Below are 18535 nucleotides of genomic sequence, written 5' to 3'. Positions count from 1 at the left end.
ACCTTCACGGACATGAGAGGACATGCATTCCTCTTTTCACAGCATGCGGGGAATGATAAATATTAATGTGTGTTTTAGTGAGTGGATTTGAGTTCGCCTGGCTAGGTGGTTGGGCTGATAATAATTCAGTGTTGGTCATCAGTGTGGGTGTGAGCATGGAACAGGGAAGCCCTTATGCATGTGGATGACCTAGGAGGAGAGACTCCGAAGGGTCTTACTGGCAAATTTGACATAATTTATTCTGGAGTGAAATCTCAGCAGTGCATGGCCCTTAAGATGGGTGCTTTACTAATGTTTAGTTTATTTACTAGAGAATTTATTTTAAATGTGTGTTATTTTCCCCTGCAGACAGTATTTTGTTTTGTTTTGTTTTGTTTTTTTTCTTTTTTGGTACTGGGGATCGAACCCAGGATGTTGAACTTGCTAGGCAAGCCCTTTGCCATTGAGCTACAGCCCAGCCCCTGGAGACAGTATTTTAATCCACAAAATCCACAAAAAGCTAACAGTTTTGCTAGTTCCCCCCCCTCCCCCAATATACTTATTTATTTATTTGTCAGTCATGGGGCCTGAACTCTGGGCCTGGGCGCTGTCCCTCAGCTCTTGAGCTCAAGGTTTGAGCCACAGCTCTACTTTTAGCTTTTTCTGCTTATGTGGTGCTGAGGAATCGAAGCCAGGGCCTCATGCATGCAGGGCAAGCACTCTACCACTGAGCCACCTGCCCAGCCCCATAATTTTAATAGTTCAAGAGAAAAGAGAAAATAATAATTTTTAAGTTAAGTAACCAGCCGGGCATTGGTGGCTCACACATATGATCCTGGCACCTGAGGATTGCCATTCAAAGCCAGCCCAGGTAGCGAAGTCCAAGGGTCTCTTATCTCCTACTAACCACCAAAAACTGGGCGTGGGGCTGTGGCTCAAGTGGTAGAGTGCTAGCCTTGAGCACAAAAGCTCAAGGACAGCGCCCAGGCCCTGAACTTGAGCCCCAGGAATGCACGGGCACAGCTCTTCCCTGAGATGTTTTGACCAGGTCTGCATCGTGTGGAGTAAGATCTAGTGAGTCCTTCGACTCCCCTCCCTGGAGGTTGGCCCTGTTTTCTCTACTGCTCATCTCTTCCTCTCCCCACCCTCCGCCCCTCTTTTCTAAGTGGCTTAGATGTATCCGTGCCCTCTCGGCCCTGACATCTATCTGTAGGTTGTTGTAGGTGACATTCAGACAGCCATGTAGGAATCTCCTCTCTCCAGAGAGCTCCACACACCGTGGGCAGCTTTACAACAGTTCCAGTTGGCTGCCGAAGGTCCGCGTGGTGGTGCCTCCGGGAGGTTGAGCGCCGCCCGCTCCCGCTCTGGCAGGTTGGAAAGCCCAGGGGAAGGTCCTCATTGACACTGTCTTGGTTCTTTGGCTCACAGAGGTGGAGCCAGCTGCCTGCTCCCGGAGTCTGTCCCTGGATGACAAAAGGTAGCTGGAGCCCTTTCTAACAAGGGCTGCAGCTTCACGGCTGAACACAAGGGGGCAGCCTTCCTCACCGATTTTCATGGACTCACACAAAGGAACAAAGGCTGTGGCTCCTCTGTACCCCAGTACCCACATTTAAGACATGTGATAAGCCATGGGAAAGGCATTGGAGTGCTGAGTGGAGGCTGGGTGGAAGTTCTGTGGTCAGTCTGGGATCTGTCAGCCCGGAGAGTCTGTACATGGTAGCAGGCAGTTTGCTATTGGAGGCCAAAAGGTGACTGGAAAGCTGGTCTGCTCAGCTGTGTGAGGCCAGAGTTCTGTCATCTGGTTATTTTGACCCCCGTTTTCCTCTTTCACACCTCTCTTCCAGGGACTAAAGGTGAGTCCCGACTGTATGTTTCCCCCGTTTGGCTTCCTCTTCATCTTGGAAAATGAGTTTGGTTGCTTCTAGGTGGAAAGCACATTATTATGCAAATCCGTGCCGCTCAGTGTGTAATGAAGCCGAATATGAAATGTCACCAATACAATCTTCAGGCAATGAGAAGCACATTGTCGCAAGTTTTGTTCTCTGTCCCCAATGGCTGTCTGTTAGTTTACAGCACATAATTGCATTGATGGTCATATTTCAAAGCACTTAGGTCGATGGCATCAAGTGCAGAAATGAAGTAAAAACTGTCTTTCCTTTGCCCTTGTATCTAAATTCTTGTTCTTATTTGATTCTGTATTGACTGGAAGAAATCATGTCTTTTGAAATCTAAAGATAAGTTCCCAATCCTCTAGGGCTAGAGGGAGGAGACAAGGGTGAAAAACTGAATATTTTAGGCCTCAAAGGAAAGCCATACTTAATAGATGTATTATATAATAGCTGTATATTCTTTGTTAATTGATAGTTACCAGTGTACTTAAAATACGTTCTGAAGTGTATCTCACCAGCAATTATTTAACACTACATGTCAGCAATTCAGCCAGTCATTTTACTTTTACCCTCTTTTCTTAAGAAAGAAAATGACAAAATGATAAATGTATCATCTTCATCTTGCAGATGAAAAAACTAAGATGGAGAGAATTTTAACTTGCTCAGCCTTTCATCAGACTTTCTGAATATCTTCTGTCTTTGGAGTAACTTTCAGTAGTTATTAGACTTGAGTCTGGCCCATGGAAGTCTGATTTGTATACATTTGGACATATTTGTAGCTTTTTAAAAACAATAAATTTGAAAATCAGTTATGCAGTTAGACAAGTTTATAGTTAAAACCAGGTTAAACTTACGATGAAATTCAAAATTATCTTTTTAAAGAGCCAGCAGATGGAAGGTGACAGTCACTGCTGTAATTATAGGTAATTTAATGTGTTATATTGAATTCTACATGATACAGTGCCACCGAACCATGACCAGCAATCTGCCAGGCACCGCTGTGTCTCCTGTCTGTCAGCCCATCTATTCTGTTTCCTCAGGAAATGGAGATTGCAGTTCAAAATCAGCCCAGGGAGCCTCTTATCCCAATTAACCACCAAAATTCTGAGGAATGGCTCAACTAGTAGACCATTGGCTTTAAGCTGAAAGAGCGAAGAGAGAATTTGAGGATTTGAGTCCCTGAGTTCCAGCCTCCCTTCCTGCCCCCCCCCCCCCCGCCGTCCCCAGGGGAGGTGGGAGGGGGAGGAGGACAAATCTGAGGCTCTGTTCTGTGCGCACATCCTGGGACACGCTTGTGTACCCTAGTTTGCTTTCTCTGTCTCCATGCCTGAACACTGGGCTTGAGGATGTGGAGAGGAAGCCGTGTGCTGCACCTGCCTTCCCCATCCCTCCATTTTGGAAACGTTAGGGGCTAGTCTTCACGGTTAGAGGCCTCCTGTGCTGTGCCTGCTGTCTTGGAGAAGATTCTCATAGTGCCTTCACTCTTGCAAACACCGGTTTGGATGATGAATTCTGTGGTCTCTGTTGTAACTGATACAATTTCGTCCTGATTTTATGTTAACAGCTGAAGTATGTATTTGACCATACCAGTTCTCCATTGGCTTGAGAAGGCATTTCCTATTTCTGTTTCTGTGAATTGCTGCCTTGTTCATATTTCAGATCATTCTTTAAACATGACACTAAGATGTTCTCATTTGTGTTCCACCAATTTAAGACTTAGACTCTCTAAATTCTTAGAGGATGACCGTGCTTCACTTTGATGTCTCTGAACATTGTGGAAGGGACCTCCCTCAGGATGAACTGGGGCTGAGTGTGGCTGAGGGGACAGCCTGTTGCGCCCCTCTTCTGTGCTCTGCACACTGCCAAAGAGCTTTGAGTGAAGTCATTTTCAACTGGGATTCTTCCTCTAAGACCTCTCAGCTCCTGGCGCACCGAGGCGGCGGGGTGAGGGACTCCCAGTGTGCAGGCAGGCAGGCCTCTCGCCGGTCCAGCGGCCAGACTGTGGCACTAGCACTGTCCTGGGGTGGGAGAAAGGGAAGGCACCCTCAAGGCGTGACGGGGGCAATGCCGAGAACTTGAAGGAAGTCGGGTTGAGCGCACAGTCAGTGCAAGGAGCTGTGTGCTTCTCGGGTTGCATTTACCCTGTCAATTTTGAAGTGGAAGTTAGGCATATCCAGTAACAATCAGCTATGACCAGAGGAGGGAAGAATGACATTTTGTAAAATTCAAGTTACAAAATATGGTCCGTCCTCTGATAGACCATTCATTGTGCTTGATAAGATGAGTCTCTTTCCTCTGCCAAATTTGACTCCAGTCAAGTGTCTTCAGGTTAGGCAAAATGAGGACAAGTTCACTGTTGTGAAATGTAACAGTGCTACAGCTTCCTATGAACAAATGTTTTCCCCCTGCTTTTTAGTAGCAAAAATGAATTGTATGCTGTTTTAGCCTATTTTGTTATTCTGTTTTTATAGATGCGTACAAAGTACCACCTTGATAAACATGTTTGATAGCTAGAGAATATAGTTATTTTTCACTTGTAAACAAAGCTGGCCGGTTTGTAGTGGGGTACATGTTGAGGAGGCTCCGGGCACTCTCGGCCTGGGATCCTAACAAGGCTGCTCAGAAGTACGAGTTCAGTCAGGTTTCTTTTGTACAGCAAGGCCTCTGTCAGGTATACTTAATCTCGAGGTCCGCCGTTCCGGTTTTAGGTCCAGTGCTGACACATCCTAGCACAGTGCTGGGCTGCCTTGTTTCTTTTTTAAACAGTTACATAGCTTGAATTTTTGTTGTAAAAGTAATACCAGTTCTTTGTTGACAAGTGTATCTGTTATATTATTTCTCATGAATTTCTAAAGTAATATATGATTTTTGCAAAATCCAGACACTCACAGAAATGAAGGAACATCTCTGAGCTGGTTCTCAGCTGCACTGGTAGCAGGCAGCTGTCCATTCTTCCATGCTGTTCCTTCTCTCACAGAGCAGCACACCCCGCTTTCTCCATTGTGCTGTGAGAGTGGCATTGAGTGCATTATCAGTCTGTTGGTTCAGGGGAGGCTCAGTGCACTGGGGGTGTGTGCAATGTCTGTGCTCAGACAGCTCAGGGGAGGCTCAGTGCACTGCGGGTGTGTGCAATGTCTGTGCTCAGACAGCTCAGGAGAGGCTCAGTGCACTGCGGGTGTGTGCAATGTCTGTGCTCATACAGCTCAGGGGAGGCTCAGTGCACTGCGGGTGTGTGCAATCTCTGCTTGGTTACTTTATCACATTCTCTTCAGACACATTTTCAGATTTGCTAATCCTTTTATCTATATGTAATATGCAAGGCTTTGCAGCTTATCATGTGGTGAAACCCAAATAAAGTAATGCTGGTTAAAGCACACAGTTTGATATGATCATGGTAATTACTAACAATTGATTATCTGTGCATGAATCTGATTTTTGTTGTTGCTAGAGCGAAGGTTCATCTGCTTGTACTTATTTTCTTAGGTTACCTGCTTTAGAACACATCATTATTCTGACTCTATTTGTTACTTTAGAAAGAAGGCCTCCTAACCTTGTTTACTTCGGCAAACTTTTCAAAAAGTTCTCATGAGGCCAGGCACCGGTGGCTCACGCCTGTCATCCTAGCTGCTCGCGAGGCTGAGATCTGAGGATCACCCTTCAAAGCCAGCCTGGGCAAGAATGTCTGTGTGGTTCTTATCTCCAATTAACCACCAGAAAACTGCAAGTGGTGCCATGGCTCAAGTGGTAGAGCCCTCACCTTGAGTTGAAGAGCTGAGGGACAGCGCCCAGGCCCAGAGTTCCAGCACCACGACTGACACACACACAAAAATTCTCATGAGATGTATCTTCAACAGTTCTTTACTTACATTTTTTTTCTTCTGTATCTATGAATGAAAATGAAACTCTGCATTTCATTCAGTTAACTGGTATTGTAGAATTCAAGATTCCTCCTGCCTTGTTTCCCAGACATGTCATTGTTATGATGATCATTGTACTGCCAATTAACTAGTTGCAACTCAGCTAGAATATAAAGTTCTTTTTCAGAAGGAACTTTTTTGCCCAATTCTTGAAATCTTGTGTTCAGATTTGACCACGTGGTTTCAGGATATCCGCTAGGAAACCTTGTGGTGTCCTGGCGTGGGGCCCGTCCACTGTCCAGCCTCCTTTGATGAGAGGAGCTGGCTCCTGAGAGGTGCTGGCGGGTCCCTGCTTTCTGCCCTCCCATAGGCGTCCAGGAATCAGGAGATGAGTCCATCTTGTGTGTTTACAGCACTGTATGCTTTTCAGGCACTTTTATCTGTACTTTTTGATCTGTCCAGTCTGTTTCTGGCTTTATATTTCAAAGACCAGGAATAGTTAGGTTGGAAGTAATACCTATTAGAATCAGCAATTATTTCCAGGTGTTTAGGCAGGCTGCCTTTGAATGAAGAAACTTCAAACCTTCTTTTCCCTAAAAGAAAGCTTTACTACTTGAAATAACCTTAGAAATTAGCAGCCCTGAAGATTTTAGAACTTTCTGGTTTTTTCTTCTTTCTCTTTTATAATGAGTGTGTGGGACTTGCCACAGTGTAGAATGTGTAGTATGTATCAGGACAGCTAGGAGAGAGGGATGGGCAAAGACAGCAGTGATGGAAATGAACTTTAAACAGTTTCATGACACAAAACCAGTCTCCCTCTTTCCCTCGCTTCCTCCCTCCCTTCATCATGGTGAGAAAAAAAGCACAGAGCGTCATGCATCACATGTGCTGGGGATTTTGCTGTGGTCTTGTATGTGACCTGATAACTGTTTCATTCTGTGCCCGGGTTTACACATGCTAAGCCAGTGGTCTACATGTGGGCAGCCCTATGTCCCACTCTGAATGTGTCACAACATAAAAGGTGGTGTATCTATACACACACACACATACACATGTTTTTTTTTTTTGAGGGGGGGTTGGCTGGGCAGCTTGAACTCTGGGACTGGGCACCGTCCCTCAGCTCTTCAGCTCAAGGTGAGCGCTCTACTGCTTGAGCCACAGCACCACTTCTGGTTTTCTAGTGGTTTATTGGAGATAAGAGTTTCACGGACTTTCCCGCCAGGGCTGGCTTTGAGCCATGATCCTCAGCTCTCAGCCTCCTGAATGGCTAGGATTATAGGTGTGAGCCACCGGCACCCAGCTCACAAGTATATTCTGTCTTTATATATTATCACTTGAGCTACGCCTCAGTTCTGTTTTTTTGCTGGTTAATTGAAGGTAAGAGCCTCACAGGTTTGTCTGCCCAAGTTGGCTTTGAACTGCCATCCTCGGATCTCAGCCTCTTAAGGAGCTAAGATTACAGGTATGAGCTACCAGTGCCTGGCTGCAAGTTTTCACCAAAAAAGAAATGATAAAAGTTTGAGGAGTATGTTTAATCTGATTTAAATACAATGTGTATATTATCAAAACATTACACAGTGTTACATTAATGTACATAATATCTGTTTTGTAAGTTAAAAGGTAAGCATTTTTGGGTTTTGGGGTTTTTTTTTGGTCAGTTGTGGGGCTTGAACTCAGGCCCTGGGCGCTGTCCCTCAGCTCTTCAGCTCAAGGCCAGCGCTCTACCACTTGAGCCACAGCGACACTTCCGTCTTTTTCTGTGTATGTGGTGCTGAGAAGTGGAACCCAGGGCCTGATGCATGCAGGTGAGCCCTCCCCCACGGAGCGCCTCCCCAGCCCAGGCAAGCATTTTTTAATGTTGAAGGAGCACTTACAGTTCAGAACACAGGCTATTCTCCACTTTCCCAGCATCCCTCGGTGCAGGCCTGGACCATGGGACTTGGTGACAGAGGGCTGTGTGCCAGGCTGTAGTGTCGCAGGGCCTCCAGATTCTGCCTTTCCTCAGCTGACCATGTGGAAGAGCCTGGTATGGTGCCACCCAGCGCCCTGTGACCTGTGAGTGGAGTGGAGATGAGGGTCTCTCAGAGGGTCTGGCTGCCCAGGGCTCCCTTCTGAGGACCTGGTTTGACCTCAGGAACGTTCTAGCTCCGATCAGATGGGGACTCAAAGCTTCCTCTCTGGGTACCAGGTGCCTGGAGACCCCCATCAGCCTCGGATTCCCTTTCTGGGGCCTACACTGAAGAATGCGCACGATCCCAGGATTCACAGCTCCCTGATCAGTGAAACGGTGTGCCCTGATATGCAGGCCACAGCAGACTGCTCTTTAAGTGTCTGTTTAGAAAACTCTTACAAAAGTAGTATATTGTCCGGGTGCTGGTGACTCATACCCGTAATCCTGGCTACTCAGGAGGCTGAAATGTGAGGATCACAGTTTGAACCCAGCCTGATTAAGAAAGCCCATGAGATGCTTGTCTCCAGTTAACCACCAGAAAAGCCAGAAGCAGATCTATGGCTCAAGTGGCAGAGTGCTACCCTTGAGCAACAAAGCTCACAGACAGCACCCAGGCTGGACACATTAAAAAAAAAAAGTGCTTGTATATTAGTATGTTTATTGAGACCATTTGTTTAGATTTGGAAGACAATACAGTGACAATTATTCACAGTCCCTCTGTCCAGAGATAGCCACCACTGGCTTGTAGAGTACGTTCTCAGTCTCCTTTTTCCTATGTGTACATTAGTATTTTCTACTACTGTCATTTATCTCAAGTTGTAATTTTAAGGAACATGCATTGTAAAAGATGAAAGGCACCTTTTTAAGTGAGGTTTATATAAAGAGACGGTTAGTGGGTCTCCCCTGGGTTTTTCCTTCTTTTCCTCTGACCCTTGCCTTACCGAGGTCTCTGCATCCTCTGAAAAGTGCAGCTTTCTGGAGAACGGAGCGGGAGCTGACCCTGCTCCTGCTTTCCTTTTATCAGACCCACAGCAAACCTAAATAGCTCACAGTGGGAGGCGCCCTCCTCTGGTGCCCCCTCTTCCTTTGATCATTTCAGCCCGGATCTGTGTGTGCTGTGCTGGGGCTGCCATTTGAGCCAGAAGCCACTTGTTTCCTGTTTCTAATTGGAAAGATTGAGGTTTAAGGTACAGTCAGGCTGCGGTTTCCTGTAAAGACAAATCTCTTTTCTTCCTTTTTTTATTTTTCAAAATTTTGTCTTAAAACAGCATTGCTTTTAACTATAGTAAGTGCTGTGTGTTTCTTGTGTGCTGACTGCACTTTCCCAGTTTATTTAAGTCATTAGAGTTGAAAGGGAATACAGCCTAAAGTGTGCTGTGCAAAACCTGTTTCACTGTAATCTGTTGTACAGATGACAAGCTCAGATCACTGGACAGGAAACAGCTCACATGTCTGTCCCTGATAAGGAAATACAGCCTTATAGTTAGCTCATTTGCAGTGGACACACACATTAGGTAAGGGATCGCTATTTACATTCTTTCTTTTTTTAAAAGCCCGCCACGCTGAAGCTGCAGTAAGTGAACTGCGGTGTAGCAAGGGAGGTGTTTGCACGTGTTTGGCCCTGTGACAGATGCGCCGCACAGACACGGTTGCCTTTCACCCTTCGCTGACTCTGTGGATCGTGTTCTTCCTTCAGGGATAGGAGGCCTTCAGGATTTTGTGCTGAAGTCTGCAACCCTGTGCAGCCTGCCGTCCTGCCCCCCGTTCATTCCACTCAGCTTTGAAGCCGCCCCCATCGTGAGAGTTGCTGTTGAGCCAGAACATCCAAGTAAGATGCACAGATAATGCTCGCTTCTAATGCGTACTTTTGTGACTGCAGGGCACTAGTGATTTGTGTACACGTACGTAGAAGAAGCAGCCCACAAGCAGGGGCTCTCTGTCTTAGGCATATGGATGCATGACTGGGTACCGTGTTAGTCTAGGGGGAAGCCCAGGGACCCATGTTCTCCTGGAGGACAGAGGGGTCTCCGCCACACTCTGCTACCCTGGCCCAGGGTTGTGGGTCAGCAAAGCTTATATTCCTTGTGGCTGCCTCTCTGTTGGGCCGGCTGTTTGATTCAGAATGCACCCTCTGCCCCTTGCTCTGGGCTTGCCGGGGCATTTTCTGACTGTTTAGAGTCTGCTTCCTCCCCTCTGTGGTGGTTAGCTCCTGGCTCCAGCCCTTGTTTACCTGGTCCTATGACAGTGAGCCCTCAGACCCACTACACGTCCCCCATGACCGTCATCGAACCCCCCTTCCTGTGCTTTTGCCAGTCTGGTACCTGGGAAGATGCTTCCGTAAACCAGAGAACCAGTGTGTGAAGGGTACTTTTCCATGGATGACTTTGGGTCTGGAGCTGTGTGTTTTTCCTCTCCCTTCCTCTCACCCCCCTCGAGTTCTAAGATATCCTTAGTCGTGCACTATTACAGGTCGGAGGGCTGAACTCTGGCCTCTGGGGTTAGTATTAGAGCCAGTTGCCATGCCTGCAGACGCAGCCAGTACATCTGAGCAGGGTGGCTGGCACTACAGGATAGCAGGGCAGACCAGTGGGATGTCTGCCACAGTAGTCATCCCTGGGGAGATCTGGGCCCAGGCTCATTATCACCAGCCAGGCACCCCAATGCCCGGGAGCCCCGAGGACCTACTGAAACTCCCCAGACCCAGTAGCTGCTGGACTGTAGAACCCACGCTGTACCAGGCTCCACAGACATGCCCCGCAGTGAGAAGCTCTGCTGAACTTTCTTTTTTTTTTTTTTGTTGGTCGTGGGGCTTGAACTCTGGGCCTGGGCGCTGTCCCTCAGTTTTTCGGTTAAGGCGAGTGCTCTACCACTTTGAGCTACAGCACCACTTCCGGTTTTCTAGTGGTTTATTGGAGATAAGAGTCTCACGGACTTTCCTGCCCGGGCTGGCTTTGAGCCATGATCCTCAGATCTCAGCCTCCTGAGTAGCTAGGATGACAGGCGTGAGCCACTGGAGCCCAGCTTGAACTTTCTTGAACATGATCTTCAATGCTTCTTCTGCTTACTTGTTGACTGTTACGTCCTCTCTGGGGCGGGGGGGGGGGGTATTCTGTTAACATTTGTAGGTCTGTAGTCTGATGTGAATTTATAAGGATAACAATGGCACTTTGTGTCTGCTAGCAGAACAGTAAACACTGGAGTCAGATATGGGCTGGTGAGCATCTGTGCAGGTGAGGTGCTAGAAGGCAGTTTCCTTCATATCACTGTAAAATTATGAAGAAAAATAGACCTTTACTCTGAGTTTGCTTCATAAATGGGTCCTAGTGGTTCATGCCTATAATCCTAACTACTCAAGAAGCTGAGATCCACAGGGTGGCGGTTTGAAGACCACCCAGGCAGGACAGTTCAGTGCTTACTTCCTGTCACACCCCATTGGTATCTAGCACCATGGTCTTCAGCATGTCTTTGTCCTCAGATTGCATTTTGCCAGTATGCATCTGTCCACATAGGTGAGATGCCGCAGCTCGTGAAAGGGATGAAGCTGCTGAACCAGGCCGATCCCTGCGTGCAGATCTTAATTCAGGAGACAGGGGAACACGTTTTGGTCACAGCGGGAGAAGTCCATCTGCAGCGGTGCTTGGATGACCTAAAAGAAAGGTTGGTCAGAATTCTCCGGGCGGAGAGAGAAGTCCACCGATGGTCCAGTGTTTCCCAGACCACTTAGATGTAGGGTACCCCTTTGGTATTTTGGAGAAAAACGGAATACCCTCAACTCAGCCATGAACTCCTACTGGATCATAAATAAAGCAGGTAAAAACCCTTAGCATAGAACCTCATACATAATAAGTGATCATCAACAAAATACACATGCACATACATTTCTTACTATTTTTATCATCATTTATTAGCTTTTATGTCCAATTCCTCATGAGACTGAACTGTAGTTCTCTGTCATAATGCCAGATTTGAGTATCAGAGCAATTGAAAGTCAGTACAGTGCCAGGCAAAGTCTATCTTGTATGTTTTGTAACTACGTAGCATTGCAATAAACTAATCCTTGAAAATGGAAAGCAGCACAAAACCATACTTCAGCGGCCATAATGTTTCCTCACCTTTTTATTTTCTTCCACATAGCACATCTTAGTGTCTGTATTCTAAAATCAATCCAGGTATCATTGTCAGAAAGTCATCTACAGCTTAGCTTTCACAACTAAAATTGGCCAAAAAATAAAATCCAATAAAAATACTTGCCCCACATCTAGAAAAGGGAGAAAACAAAGAAATCTAGAATCAAATACAAGCATTTAAAAACTTGGGATATTTATTGTCCATACTGAGTAACACTTCCCTGTGTGTGCACGTGCACCCCCCTCACAAAACTATATTGCCACACACATACACACATGTACACACACAACTACACCGCCAAGAGCCAACAACAACTAGACCAAACACAGCAGCTGCAGAAAGTTTGTCTGGTTTCATCATCATGGGAGTCGGTCCGTGTCAATTTCCAGACTCTGTCCTGAGTGAGTTTAGAATTCATTTGGAAGGAGGGTCAGGATGAAGCTACACCTGTCTTGGGGAGTGAAGGGAGGGGCTTCTGAACTTGGTACCGGGTTTAGCCTAAACCCGGTACTGTCTGCAGTTGGTACCCACAGGAAGCTGTTTAAATCATAAGCATTAAAAAATCAAATTAACTTAAACGTCTGCTTCCTCAGGCAGACTGGTCACATTTCAAATGCTCAGTATTAGTATGGCTACGTAGATTTAAATGAAGTTTACTCTTGCAGGTGTTTGTGGCACATTTTAAGTGTGGTACATGGTGATCATGGTGAAGACACAGCTAGACAAGCCAGTGGCCTGCTGGCCTCTTTCATGTCAGAGAGCCCCACTGGCTCCCAATTCTGTATGTCTGAAGAGCTATCACCTTTGTTCTCCAGACTCTGGAGTTGACAGATTTATTTTAGAGAATTCATATGTCAAATCCTATTACAACCTTTATTTCCCACGTGAAACATTCTTACGTAAAGAAGTGGTTTATTTACCTTGTGAACAAGTGAAGAATTCCCTGCCGGTGAGTTCCATTAGAGGCCATCTTCTCAATCTCAACGGAAAGGAGCTTTTGAATTGTAAGATACTGGAACTTGCGGGTCACTTGTGATAAAATCATTCTTAGGACTCTGTGTTGGTGTGCTGTCTTTGGTGCATAAGAAGCTGGCTTTGCTGCCATTCCGATCATCACCATCTGTCGCTTCCCTTGGGTTTGCAGGTTTGCGAAGATTCGCATCAGTGTATCTGAACCCATTATTCCATTCCGAGAAACGATCACCAAACCCCCGAAGGTGGACATGGTCAATGAAGAAATTGGCAAACAACAGAAGGTTGCAGTCATACACCAAACAAGAGAGGATCAGAACAGAGTCCCTGAAGGCGTCCAAGTCGACTCAGATGGGCTGGTCACCATGACCACTCCCAACAAGCTGGCCACACTCAGTGTGCGGGCCTTGCCCCTTCCAGAAGAGGTCACTCAGATCCTGGAAGAAAACAGCGATTTGATCCGTTCCATGGAGCACTTGACCTCCGCTATGAATGAGGGCACAAGTACTAAAGTGATTCATCAGAAGACCCAGGAGAAAATCTGGGAATTCAAAGGAAAACTAGAGCAACACCTAACAGGAAGGAAATGGAGGAATACCGTGGACCAAATCTGGTCATTTGGCCCAAGAAAATGTGGGCCCAATATCCTAGTGAATCAGAGTGAGGACTTTCAGAACTCGGTGTGGGCAGGCCCCGCAGGCAGATCGTCGGGAGAAGCCAGAAGATACCGGGATTTCGGCAATAGCATTGTGAGCGGCTTCCAGCTGGCGGCCCTCTCCGGCCCCATGTGCGAGGAGCCCCTCATGGGTGTCTGTTTTGTCCTGGAGAAATGGGACCTGAGTAAATTTGAGGACCAGGGAACCAATGACGAACCGAGTCAAGAGCAAAGTGGCACGGTACTGGGAGAGCAGCAGGGGGAAAGTGAGACCCCTCTGAGTGGGGACCCAGACCAGGAGCAGCAAGACAGCTGCATGGAGCTCTGCGAGAAGATGGCATCCCAGAAAGGAGACGCGTTGGTCTCTGACTGCTACGGCCCCTTCTCGGGGCAGCTGATCGCCACCATGAAAGAGGCCTGTCGCTACGCACTGCAGGTGAAGCCGCAGCGCCTGATGGCAGCTATGTACACGTGCGACATCATGGCCACCAGCGATGTCCTCGGTAAGGAGGGGCAGGCTCTGTGAAAGGCAGGCCTCAGGTGGAGAATCCCGAGAGAACAAGGCGTGGTAAAAATCTTTCCCTTTGAAAAGAATGCAATCTTGTCTGATCTGAATCCGGTAAGTAAAGGTAAGATGCCCCTACGTGCCGCCAGCCAATCCTGTGCAGCATGTGAATAAACCGTTAGCCTGGGTAACCAGTGCTCCTGAGAGCGGCCGGAGAACAGGGCCATGTCCTTGCGCCAGCAGCCCAAAGGAGCTTCTGCCCATCCCGGTCCTTTTCTTACTTCTCACCGCTAACCATGGAATCAAATCCATTTCTGATTCTCCTCTCTGGGAGAAGCAGCCTTGGTTCATGAATGCCATCATTTACATCTCAATCATCTGAGCATATCACACCATTTTTTTTTCTGAAGTTACGTATATTATTAAGTATATTACGTATATTATTTAAGTATTGTAGAGTCACCAGATAACATTTGAACGGCAATAAAATCTTAATACATCGATTTTACATTTTTTCCTTATGTTTACAAGAGGTGAAACTCAGGAGTGAACCACATGTTTTAATGGAGTTAAGGTCCCTCAGCTCGGATGTGCACGGTCAGCCTAGCCGCAGGTGACACTGCTGGAAGTTCTGCAGGTTCCTGCTGATACTTTACACCAAAATCCTTGAGAATGAACGTTTTCCCTAATGGTGTCAGTAGCCGTGTCTTTGTCTCCATTCACATGACCAGTTGATAGGTTTGATGTAGTTTTGCTTTGCAGGGCGAGTCTATGCTGTCTTGTCAAAGAGAGAAGGTCGAGTGCTTCAAGAAGAAATGAAAGAAGGCACCGACATGTTCATCATCAAGGCTGTGCTGCCTGTGGCCGAGAGCTTTGGCTTTGCTGATGAAATCAGGAAGAGGACCAGTGGCCTTGCCAGCCCTCAGCTGGTGTTCAGCCACTGGGAGGTGAGACGCGCCGGGTCTCCATCCCTCCCCTGCAGACGGGCTCCCTTCCCTCCTCTCGGGCCTGTTTCCTACCAAGGAGGCCAAGAGTAGTAAGCCACCTTGCCGTGCCAGTAGTCAGATGGACTGAGAGCAATGATGTTTTTGTCCAGATTGACTGGTGCTCAGACTGTGTGTGGTTTGTAACACACACAGTCCTTTTTGTGTGATGTACGATTTAAGACACAGAGTATTTAATTCTTTTCTTCCCCCTAAATATGTAGTTTAGATTTCTAAGCAAAAATCACAGATCTTTCTGAAAGTGAACCTTCCAGGACCTTTTCTTCTGGGGTAAAATGTGGGGAAGGAGAAGAGTTCCTATACGTGGAAAGATAATTGGAGATAAGATCTTATGGACTTTCCTGTTTCTGCTGGTTCTGCATCTTGAGCCTCAGATCTCAGCCTCCTGAGTAGCTGGGATTACAGGAGTGAGCCACAAGTGCCCCATTTGTTTAGTACCTTTGATCTCCACAAAGAGGTGCTGGGTGTGTGATTCTGGGCCTGTTCTGTAAACACAGACATTCAGAAGTGTTGCCATTCTGTCACTCTTAGAGTGATTCATTTGAATTTGTATATATGAATCATCATTTTATAGCTAATTTTATCATTGAAAGTGATTTGTCGGGGTTGGGAAGGTGGCTCAGTGGTAGAGCGCTTGTCTTGCATGCATGAGGCCCTGGGTTCGATTCCTCAGCACCACATAAGCAGAAAAAGCCAGAAGTGGCACTGTGGCTCACGTGGTAGAGTGCTAGCCTTGAGCTGAAGAGCTGAGGGACAGCGCCCAGGCCCAGAGTTCAAGCCCCAGGCTGGGAAAAAAAAAAAAAAAAAAAATCAACTTATAACTTTTTTTTTTAAGCCTATAAATCAGCTGGGCCCTGGTGGCTGAGCCCGTATTCCTAACTACTGGGGCTGAGATCAGAATCACGGTTCAATGCCAGACCTGGCAGAAAAGTCCATGAGACTCTTTATCTCTAATTTACCACTGAAAACGCTAGAAGTGGGGCTGTGTGGCTCACGTGGTAGAGCACTAGCCTTAAGCACAAAAGCTCAAGGACCGCTCCCACGCCCTGTGTTCAAGCACCAAAAAAATTAAAAGATAAATTACAGCTCAGAGTTGTCCCTCCGGTGACTGCAAAGGCCATGCAGGCTGGCACGGCCTGCGGTGACATCCAGGTGCCTTCTGGTGCTCTTTGGTAGGGAAGAGCTGATCTTCCACTCCCTCCCTCCCACCCGAGTTCCTCCCTGCTGGCACAGATTCATCTCACTCTCAACACTGCCTTCTTCCCCGTCATGTGACCATATCGGGCGAGACCTCTCCCAGGGAGACTGGGAGGTGTGGTCTGTCGGGGGCAGGAGTCAGCAGGAGCACCCATTGCTTGCTCCTTCCAGTAAATAACACGTCACGGTCCGAGAGCTGTATTCACCAACAGGCCCCCTGCTCCCTTCCCAGGATTCTGACACGTTTGCCATCTGGCGGTCTGTGAAGGGTGGCGCTGCCTCCTGATCCCCGCTGGCCGCGTGCGCATCCACCTCTGAGGAGTCAGGAGGGCCGAGGCCAGCGGCTTTTCCTCCTGGAGTTCCTTACGTGAACAGTTCCCCTTATCTCAGAAAATTGATCTTATGCGCTTAGTAGTTTTTTTTTAAATGTTGATTTCTGGCTTAGTTACAGCTTGTTATTAAGAATCAGCCTCTTAATAATTTGGTAGAGAAAAATACTGTCAAGAAAAAGTTTTTGCTTCAGTTTTGTCTCCACCCTTCTGTCCTTAGCCACCTGTCCTGGTCCTGTTTCCGGAAGCTTCAAGTCTTATGAAAGTCTTAAAAATGACATTATAACTAAATGTCATTGAGCTGCTATGTCTTGGCTGTCTCAATTTTCCCTCTACAGATAAGTTTAGAAATACCACGGTATTGAGCTCTGGCTTCTCACTCGAAGGCACTTTGGTTTGTTTGTATTCTCCCACACCATGCAATTCACAATCAGGAGCTTTTGAGAGAGAGTGCTTAAAAAATAGAAAAAATAAAATTACAGGCATTTTCCATGAAGAAACCTTTGAAGTCAGCAGTCTCGCAATTTCTCTTTCTAAGTTTTATCCTTCTGTGAAAAAAAGGAGAAAAGGGCTAATAACAGCATGGAAAGAAAACAGTTATGGCAGCGCTGGTGTACGTGATCACTCGGTGGTGCTGGTGTGCGTGGTCGCCCACAGCACTGATGTGCACTGGTGTTCACGATCACCCAGCAGTGCTGACCGTCGCTGGTGTGGCGGCGTGCATGCCTGCGTGGCTTCCAGGCACTACACTGAACCCTGCCACTTCCCTGAGACCAGGCCGGACGAGAAGCAAGGACAGGGGTCTCCCCTGCGGACACGGGAACTGGCACTCTAGATTTCTGGGTTTGCTCTCTGATGCTGAGAGCAGTTGGTTTCTTTGTGGACTTGCGATGAGCTAGAAGATGGCGACTGTGTCAGACAGTTAGGTGGCAGGAACCTTCTCACTCCAGGTAAAGGAGCTCTGTGAGCCAGTGAGCCAGGCCGCAGCCCTGCTCTGCGGCCTGAGGGGTGGCGGTGCACTGGCCCAGCAAGGCGCAGCGCCAGCCCCCGTGCTTGGGGCTTCTTGGCCTGCTGAGGCGGGGTGGGAGTGGTGCAGGGAGCCCAGTGGGCTGGGGCCCGCGGGGTGGCTGCGTGAGCCCGGGGGCCCCTGACACCTGCGGGGGCTCCTGCTGCTTCTGTTCTGATGCATGGCCTCTCCCCAGCAACTCACTTCTCTGACAGTTTGCATGTTTTAAAAAAACAGAATTTAACAGTTACTCATGCGACTCGGGCCTGCAAAGACCATGTTCCAGGCAGTGGTGGGTTCGGCAGTCCGTCACGTGACAGGGAGGCAGCCTGGGCGTCCTGTCTCTAACATAAAACGCGGTGTGTCCTGACAGCCATGGCAGTTCACCTCCTGCCTTCCTGACCCTGGGTGGGCAGAGGGCTCCTGGCCCAGCCCCGTGAGTGCCCCAGCCGTCACTGGACTTGACCACAAAGTAGCTTGCTGCTTCTGGCCTCCCAGAGCGTGAGGGCTCGTCCCATTGCAGTCAGCACGCGAGGCCTTGCTGGTGCTCACTCGCTGCTCTGAGGGGCCACTGCCTTACCCCCGTCCCGCCTGACCGGCACCCCTGTGGCCTTCTGTCTCCAGGTCATCCCCAGCGACCCCTTCTGGGTGCCCACCACCGAGGAGGAGTACCTGCACTTCGGGGAGAAGGCGGACTCTGAGAACCAGGCCCGGAAGTACATGAATGCCGTGCGGAAGCGGAAAGGGCTCTACGTGGAGGAAAAGATCGTGGAGCACGCCGAGAAGCAGAGGACACTCAGCAAAAATAAGTAGCTGCTCCTTGTGGAGGATCCCTTCCCTTTCTAACGAATGCGTGCCGTGGAGAGTTTAATCCTGGGAATTCTTTCTGAAAACTCACCTTCAATAAAGTTGGTTCATATAAATATTTTAAAGAGAATTTAAAGAACATAGTTTCAAAACAAAGGTTTTTTTGGTTTTTGTCTTCTTGGTTTTTAGTTGATTCTGGCCCAAGGCAAGAAGTTGTCTAAATACTGTAATGATGCCGTGTGCAAAGCCTTCTCTG

At 47.7% G+C, this 18535-nt stretch overlaps 1 protein-coding gene across 1 annotated transcript in view; it reads left to right on the top strand.

Moving 5' to 3' along the window:
• Eftud1 (elongation factor Tu GTP binding domain containing 1) overlaps positions 1-18332 on the top strand; it is a 43839-nt gene extending 25507 nt beyond the window's left edge. The window contains exons 15-19 of the mRNA XM_013012157.1: positions 9373-9504; positions 11186-11333; positions 12949-13934; positions 14699-14883; positions 18097-18332. Of these exons, the coding sequence (XP_012867611.1) occupies positions 9373-9504; positions 11186-11333; positions 12949-13934; positions 14699-14883; positions 18097-18285 (1640 nt within the window). The 3' untranslated portion in view covers positions 18286-18332. The remainder of the gene's footprint in view (positions 1-9372; positions 9505-11185; positions 11334-12948; positions 13935-14698; positions 14884-18096) is intronic.
• Positions 18333-18535: the final 203 nt, after the last annotated feature.

This window comes from Dipodomys ordii, unplaced genomic scaffold (assembly GCF_000151885.1).
Source record: "Dipodomys ordii isolate 6190 unplaced genomic scaffold, Dord_2.0 Scaffold15, whole genome shotgun sequence".
NCBI classification, from domain to species: domain Eukaryota; kingdom Metazoa; phylum Chordata; class Mammalia; order Rodentia; family Heteromyidae; genus Dipodomys; species Dipodomys ordii.
The sequence above is the reverse complement of the archived record's forward strand: the minus strand, read 5'-3'. Positions and strand labels throughout refer to the sequence as shown.